An 8,129-nucleotide genomic window follows, 5' to 3' on the forward strand; every position below is an offset into this window, starting at 1 on the left:
AAAAAGAAAAAAAAGAAAAAAAAAGAAAAAAAGAAAAAAAAAAGAAAATCAAACCAAACATCATTGGCAATGGCAGCCTCTAAGGATGTATTTTCTTTCTTTTTTTTTTTTTCTATGTCACTTAATTTGTTCGTTTCTACCATCTTTGTACTATGCCTGCCTTGATTTTTGTCCCCTCCCTGTCCCCACGGATAATCTGCATACTCATTAAAGATGCGTATCCCTGTTCTGAGCTGTCCTGGTGCCGATGACACAGCGTGCTCTCAGCTCCAGCCCTGGGCAGTGGCGCTCCCAAAGCTCCCATCCCTCCCCTCGGTGCTCCCCCACCAGCAGCTCCCACGGCTCCTTTGGGATTTGGCAGGGCCAGGGACCAAATCCCACCCTCATCCCCCCCTGCAGCTGCAGCAGGAGAAGGGTGCAGGAGGGTGGCAGCTCCCGACGGGGGTGAGACCCTCCCAGGAGATTTTGGGGGTGGGGAAGGAGGGAAAAGCCCTCCCCGACATTCACGTCCAGAGTTGTTGGATCCAGCCCGGACTCGTGGACTCAGCTTTGCTTTGCTTCTGTTTTAGCTGTTTCTCTGCTACCTTTTCAGCAGATTTCTTATTACACTGCACTGGATTGCTATATTTTTAACCAGAAATAAACTAAGGATTAGAGCATGTGCCAGTTAAATTCAGTTCTTTTCCTTACATGGTCTGATTCCCTCCTGTCGCAGTTTTGCTTCCTCTTCTCCTTCCTTTCCCTTTCCAGGCACAGGGCTATGGGTGGACAGGGGAAAGGATAATTTTGAAATTCCATTTTCCACAGTAACTGTCCATCATCTTCCCACCTCTTCCTTTTTTTGTGTTGTTTTGGATTTTCCTTTTGGGTCCTTAGTCATAATTTTTTTCCCCTCTTCAAGGCTTGCTGCACACTTGAAATGAACCAAAAAAAACACATATTGGGATTGCAGCCTTGGGAATTCACCCCTGGGATTTGGATTTCTGCTTCTACTCTTTGGAAAGACTCTCGAGGACTTTTTTTTTTTTTTTTGGTGCATTTGAGTGCAGGACACAAAGGTCCTGTCAGGAGCAGGTTAAACAGAGCCCTGCAGACACAGATATTTAGATATCTGCGAAACAGCACCAGAATGCCTCTTGTTATCCATCAAATAAAAGCACTGGTGGTTTCCTGACTGGATTTCTCCCTCTGCTGCCTACCCAGTTATTCCTGCTCTTGCCCCTGGACCAGCACAGGATTTTTCAGCTCTCTGTTCCATTCAGTCAAGCTGAGGTTTGCTCAGGAGGAAAGACAGCCACAGACTAATATTAATTGGCTCCCAACCCACATGGTCCAAAATAATGATTCCTTTCTTAATCCCGGGGAGTTGAGCAATTTGTCTCAGTCTTGGGCTTTTCACATTTGCCCAAGGCCAGAAATATTCCTGAGAAGTAGCCCAGAGAGAGAGGTAATTCAGTGTATTTCCCTGTCTTATGAGCCTGGCTCTTGCAGATCTACCTAAGGCCCATTAAAATGCCCATCAAGGTGGGCCATAAATCCATGGAAATTATCCAGCCCTGCTGCTTTATGTCCAGGCTGGCAGTTGGACTTGGTCAGTTGAAGGTTTGGATCATTTTTTAAGGCTGCACTGGAATTTTTATGTTCTGCCAGCACGAGGAGGGGCTGGCACAGCAGAGCAACGGGGAAGGGGGAATTTGGGAAGGGAGATTTGGATCCCCCCTGTGTGAGAGGGGCTGCTCCAGCACTGCATCCTTGGGAAAAGCAAGAAGGAAGGAAGGAAGACAAACCCCCTGTGCCACGTCAGCTGCTCCCAACCCATCTGGTGTCTGGGTGGTTGTACCCAAGACCCAGATTCCAGCAGTCCCCGGAGCCTCAGCTTCCAGAGATGCCGAGCTGTGGCAGCATCCCTGCCAGGAAAACAGCCAGACTGCATCAGAGGGGGAGGAGCGACAGCAGAAACAGGGTGGGACCCACGGCAGAGGGCTTAATTGAGACCTAAGGACTAATTACACTCGGCAGCTTTGGCAAGTGCAGGGAGCATGGAAAGCAGGGATTTTTGGAAGCTGTCACACAGACAGGGTGGCTCCAGAGGGCTGTGCTGAGGCAGGACGGAGCAGGGATGGGATGGGATCTCCTGAGCTGGGGTGAGGGCTCTGCAGGGAACAGAATCCTGACAGCTTTTCCTGCTTTAGGGAACAGCTCAGCTCCTTGCACTGCTCCTGAATAGCTGCAGCAGTTCTGGGATCATCAAATCGTGGAATGGGCTGGGTTGGAAGGGATCTTAAAGCTCATCCTATCCCACCCCTGCCATGGACACCTTCCACTATCCCAGGGTGCTCCAAGCCCCATCCATCTGGCCTTGGGCACTTCCAGGGATCCAGGGGCAGCCACAGCTGCTCTGGGCACCCTGTGCCAGGGCCTGCCCACCCTCACAAGGGGTGGCAAATCCCTCAAAACTTTGCACAGAAAGATGTGAAGTTACCCAAGTGAGAGGACAACAGGGAGTGATTGAGCAAGCTGAGGGGTTCCTTCCTGGATTAACAAGAAATGCTTTGTTTTCACCTTTCCCAGACCATCAATAAATGCTCCGTTTTGTCCTCTCCCAGGTTATCAATAAATGGTTTGTTTTCACCTCTCACCTGTTATTTTGTGGGGAAGGTCCCTCCCTGCCAGCCATGTTTTCATCTCACCAATTAAAGCTCCCTGTCAGCTCTATTTAATCTTTTCTGTCCTAATGAGCCCAGCAGATCCCAGCCCTGCTCTCTGGAGAGCTGCATCCCTGGGGATGGCCCTGCCACAGCAATACCCAGGGCACCTGGAATTCCCTGCACTAGGACAGCCAGTCCTGGTGGCACCTCCAGGCATCACTTGGCTGCTGCAGCACCACTTGGATCCCATCTGCTGTCCCCAAGGACACAGCACTGCTCTGCTGGGAAGGAAGGGATGCCTTGAGGAGAGGGGCTGAAAAACAAATTCTTGGAGCAGCCCACTCCTTCCTGGCCTCAGTGAGGTCTGCAGGTGGACATTTCACTGGTCATCAGGAGGTCACCTGCAGGACAACTGGGCCAACAGGGGGAAAAACTGAACTTGGAGATTCCACAAAGGCAAAATTATACTGAACATGGAAAAGGAAGAGGTTTCTGTGAGCGCATCTCACAGGTAAGGTAGGAAGGGATTCCCAGGTTTTTCCAAGCATCTCAGAGCTGCTGGTGCACTTGACACTGCCTGCAGATGTCACAGCAGGAACTGCAATCCCTCTTCCACACCAGGAGGAAAACAAGAACACAAGCTGGGATGGGATTTACTGAGCAAAACAAGGTGATATAACCAAGTGAGTTTATTGTAGGAACACCTGGAGACACATCCTGGCCCCAGTCAGGAATCTGGGACCAGTGAACCATTGTCATGTGCAGAGTTTGTCCAGACAGACCCCAAACAACTTTGGAACAACAAAAGTCAGTGTTGTACAGCCCAGAACAAGCAGAACAAGTGCTTGGACAGCAATCCTGTTCCTCAGGAGCCTTCCACAGCATTCCCAGGAGTACCAGCAGCAGATCCAGAGCATCCATCCAGGATGGTCAGCCCAGAGCTGGGAAAGGCTGGAACCAGGATGGACATGGGGCTGAGCTCAGCAGGGCTGGCCACTGTTCCCAGCACGTTCCTTCACTCCTGGAGCAGCCTCAGGATGTCTGGATGGGATCTTCATAGAAAGTCTTGGCCATGGCATGAGCCACCTTGAGCACCTTCTTGTCCTTGGCCTCAGGGCCCATGTGGCTGCGAGCCAGCCCGAGCCAGTACTGCTCTGTCCTGGCCAAGTACTGGGCCTGGGCCTCCCCAGGCTGCACTGCTGGGTGCTGCTGCTCCCCTGGGCAAAGAGAGGGACACACAGGTCACACACAGCTCACCAGGGCCACATCAGCCAGGCCACGTAGGGCTGGAGGTAACAGCCTGAAAACCTACCAGCAAGCAGGAAAATTCCTCTTTTATTCCAAGAGCAATGTGCTACGAAAGCTGCTTCTGCTGGAAACTCACCTGGATGCCAGGGAGACCTTCAGGCTCCCAGCAGAACCAGGCACTGCACTAAACCCCATTTTAGATTAGTATGGAGACAGCATTTATTAGTAATTACCTTCCTCTTCTTCACTGTCCTCTTCAGAGCTCTCCTCGTCTTCTTCCTCCCCTCCCTCTGCACCTTCCACATCATCATCCTCCTCTTCGTCTGACTCTGACTCCTCCAGCCATTCCTGGGTTTCTTTGATGAGAAAGGAAAGAGAAGAGAGGTCCAAAAAGAGAATTAAGGTCCAAAAAGCTAACCCCAAGTAATGCCCACATGCCCTGCAGGACCCAAGCCCTTCACTGCCCTGAGACACTGGGGACAGGCAGGAGCATCCCAGTTCCCTGGAGGAGTGGACAAGGCTGGCACAGCAGGATTCCCAGGATGGCCAATGCCACCACAACTCTGTTCACAGCTCTTGGATTTCCAAGTCACAGGGCAGAGCTGACCCTACAGCGACCCCCAAGCTCTGGGCCACACAGGTAAGACACTTTTTCCCATCCAGGGAAAACCTCCACTCAAAGGTTTTCCACCACCCCTGAGGAAGCCCCAGAGTTGTTTTTTCCCCCCGGTGTTGCTGTCCTGAAGGCACAGGGAGAGCTCCCAGCAGCAGAGCTTACTTGGATCCATCTCCAGCAGCACCTTCCACTGGTCCATCCTGTGCAGATCGATGCTGTGCAGGTCACTGAGGGTCACCTGGCGGTCACCCACCTCGAACATGCCCCCGTACACGTAGAGGACCCCGTGCTTCACTGCCACCATGGCACTGGAACGTGGGCACGGCTCCACAGGCTGGCCCAGGGCTCCACCTTCTTCCTCCTCCTCCTCATCCTCCTCCTCCTCCTCCTCTGAGCCAGACCTGTCCTTGTCTCCTGCAGCTCCAGGGATCATCTGCTTGATGGTCATGACGGTGCCATCTTCTGCCACCACCTCCTTGACGATCTCCAGGGGGCCCTGGGGAGGTGGCAGCTGCAGCTCCTCCCCTCCAGCAGCCCCTGCCTCAGCCTGTCTGCCACGCCTGCGCTTCCTCCTCTCTGACTTTGGGCCCTGAGAACAGGAATTGAAGGAGATTTTGTGGGATTGCATGCAGCTACCAGCAGTTCATACAGACAGCATGGAGAGAAGGAACAGTTCCTATTTTTCACCACAATTTAAAGTCTCAAGTGATCAGCACAGTTCCTCCTACAGCATGAGCTTCTCCCAGCCTACAACAAGGAACAGTGAAGATCCTGGAGAACCCAGAGTGTGCAATTGCTCCCTCTGTTAGGAGAGGAGCAGCTCTCCTGATCCCAGGTGCCACAAACACACAGAGGCCACTGTTCAGTGACAAGGGAAAGTACCCCACGATTTCCTGAAATCACAACAATTGCTGGGTGCTAAATTACAGCCCATTACCAGGCAGCACTCCAGGTCTTGGAAGAACTCTCTGAAAGGGCTGGAAAACAATCAGTTTGGGAAAGCTGAAGCAAGCAGCTGAGTGGCTGTTTGCCTGTTATTATGGGATTGACTTCTCCATTTGAAGAACAAAGCCAGGAAGGGGCAGGGGGAAGGAGAAGCTGAACCAGGTTTGCACCTCCTTTGGCCTGTGAGAGTGCTTCAAACACAATCAAAAAGCTGAGCTGAGCTCTGAAGCTCTTGGAGCCAAGGTTAATATTTTATCTCTTCTGGTAGCTCATCAGCACTGGGGAGAAAAGGGAGGGGTCTGATCCCAAAATCTTTTCACAGCAGCTTTGAGTGAACTCTCCTCACATCACTCATTTGGCCCGGAGAGGGCTTTCAGCAAAACACCAGAAATATGTTTTCAAGCTGCTTTGCTTCATTTTGCATTCCACAATAATGGGGCAGCCTGATTCCTGCAGGAGAGGGATTGCTCAGGTGCACCCTGAACTACCAGAAATACAGGATTCCTTTAAAGAGAGAAAAACCCTTGCTCCATCCCTGGAAGTGTCCAAGGCCAGCTTGGAGCAACCTGGGCTCATGGAAGGTGTCCCTGCCCATGGCAGGGATGGAATGAGAGAATCTTTAGGGTCCCTTCCCACCCAGACAATCTATGAAATCTCAAAGAGGCCAAACCAGCCATACAGGATGTGCCAGGTGATGAAATGAGTGAATTATTTAACCCAGACCTTGAGCTGCGCAGGGAACCAGCGGTTCTTCCCGATGTCATAGAAATAAATGTCATTGAAGAAGTCCCCCTCAATGCTCTCCTCCTCCTCCTCATCCTGCACCCCCCCAAACAGGAGGCAGCGGTTGTTGGGAGCAGCAGCCACAGCAAAGCCAGACCTGGGGCTGGGCTTCACTCCAGAGGGGCTGAGCCGACTCCAGCTCCACCTGTCTGCAAGGAGAGAACAAATGTGAGCAGCAGCAGAGGAGAATCCTGGCTGGTTGGTGTATTCCAAGGCTCTCAGAATTCCAGCAAGGAATTCTGATGCTTTGGGAAGGCTGAGCTAGAACAGAGGCTGAGCAGAGCTAGAGAATAAAGAAGGGATTTATTCAAAGGATCTCCTCCATGGATCCACCTCGGGCAGCACAAGAGCCCAGCCAGGGCTGCACCCAAGATGAACCAAAATGGTCCCAAAATGAACCCAAGATGAACCCAAGATGGACACCCGGTCATGGGGTCTCTCCCTTTGATCAGTTCTGCTCCATTTGCACCTTGCAGTTCATTGTCCCATTCCAGCTTTAGCCCCTGCAGTCCCACCCTGCTTGTTTTTCTCTCTCCAGCCCACGGTGTTTGTGCTCTTGGGGCTGAGATTTGGATCATTTGTCCTTGGTGCCCAGCTGGAGCAGGAATTGTTTTGTCTCCCTGCTCTGTGCACAGAGCTCACCATCCCCTGATGTGAAGCTCAGACCCACACACTAAAGCAGCACAGAATCTGAAAAATAGAAAAGCCAAAACCTGAGGCATCAATTCCATGCCCTGTTTTGGATATTCTCATCTTCAGGGTATTTCCAGAGCTTTCTGGAGCAAAGACACTCTTGAAAGTGTCTGCACCTTTACTGGAGGGTGAGTTCAGCCAAGGCCTGATCAGATGCAGCCTTCAAGAGCCAAAAAATGTCCCTCAGTTATCCCAAGGAGCCCTCCCACCTTCCATCAGTTCTCTTCACCTCTTCTGCCACCCTGCACTGCTGCCTTACCCCCCAAAATAAACACAGATCATCCCAAAAAGCCCCAACCAGGCTTTAAAAGAGGGCTCAGCAGCAGGACAAGACTTGTGCTCTATCCCTCTGCTTTTCTCCAATCCCTTCTACTCTGACTTCAGAGCAAATCCCTCAAATTCAGGCTGGGAGAAGACTGTCAGGCCCTGTGCTTCCGAAGGAACTGCAATCCCAGCAAGATAAAACTAAAAATAGAAATAATGCAAACAGGGCCTGGAGTCCAGACGTGCTGGTGACCAAGCCTCCTCCCCAAATCCCATCCCAGCCAGCCAGGTTTGGAGAAATCCATCACAATTTTAACATTTTAGAAATGCAGCTCCAAGAAAATTGTCCCACTGCCTGAGTCAAGGAGAAAATCTCCAAAGGGAAGTGATGGAATTCCTATTCCAATCCAAGACAACCAAAGAGCCACCATGGATCAATCTGTCCCACAAGGATTGTACCCCATGGAAGGGACCCACCCTGGAGCAGGTAAAGAGCTGAGTGATTCTCCCTGTCCTTATCTCAATCCATGAGTCTCCCATTGGATTTTCTCTCCCTTCTCCAGCTGGGGAGGGAGGGATGGAGCAGCTTCAGCAGGTCCCTGGCATCCACCCAGGAATACCCCAGCACAGGAGAATTCTGCAATCCCAAAGACTTTCTGTTGTGAACAGGAAAGTGCTGATCAAAACGTCCCAGAAACAGGAATTTGGACATGTTGTTTTAATTCCCTCCCACACACAAACTGGGGGAAAAAAAAATCATCAAAATCTCTTTTCCTGCATTTCTTCCTGAGCCAACACTGGGGCACAGAGGTTATCACTGAGAGGTGAATTTGGTTCCAGGTTTTTTGGTGTGTTATTCCAAGGAAGGAGAGGATCTGCATTCCCAGGGCAGTGCTCACCTTCCTCCTTGCCTGTCCCTTCAGCCTTCAGCA

General features: G+C 51.3%; 1 protein-coding gene across 1 annotated transcript in view; it reads right to left on the reverse strand.

Moving 5' to 3' along the window:
- Positions 1–3,314: 3,314 nt before the first annotated feature.
- Positions 3,315–8,129, reverse strand: part of KLHDC4 (kelch domain containing 4) — a 20,706-nt gene continuing 15,891 nt past the window's right edge. Inside the window, 5 exon segments of the mRNA XM_005424770.2 lie at positions 3,315–3,865; positions 4,130–4,252; positions 4,675–5,101; positions 6,181–6,389; positions 8,097–8,127. Of these exon segments, the coding sequence (XP_005424827.1) occupies positions 3,681–3,865; positions 4,130–4,252; positions 4,675–5,101; positions 6,181–6,389; positions 8,097–8,127 (975 nt within the window). The 3' untranslated portion in view covers positions 3,315–3,680.

This window comes from Geospiza fortis, unplaced genomic scaffold (genome assembly GCF_000277835.1).
Source record: "Geospiza fortis unplaced genomic scaffold, GeoFor_1.0 scaffold102, whole genome shotgun sequence".
In the NCBI taxonomy this organism is placed as follows: domain Eukaryota; kingdom Metazoa; phylum Chordata; class Aves; order Passeriformes; family Thraupidae; genus Geospiza; species Geospiza fortis.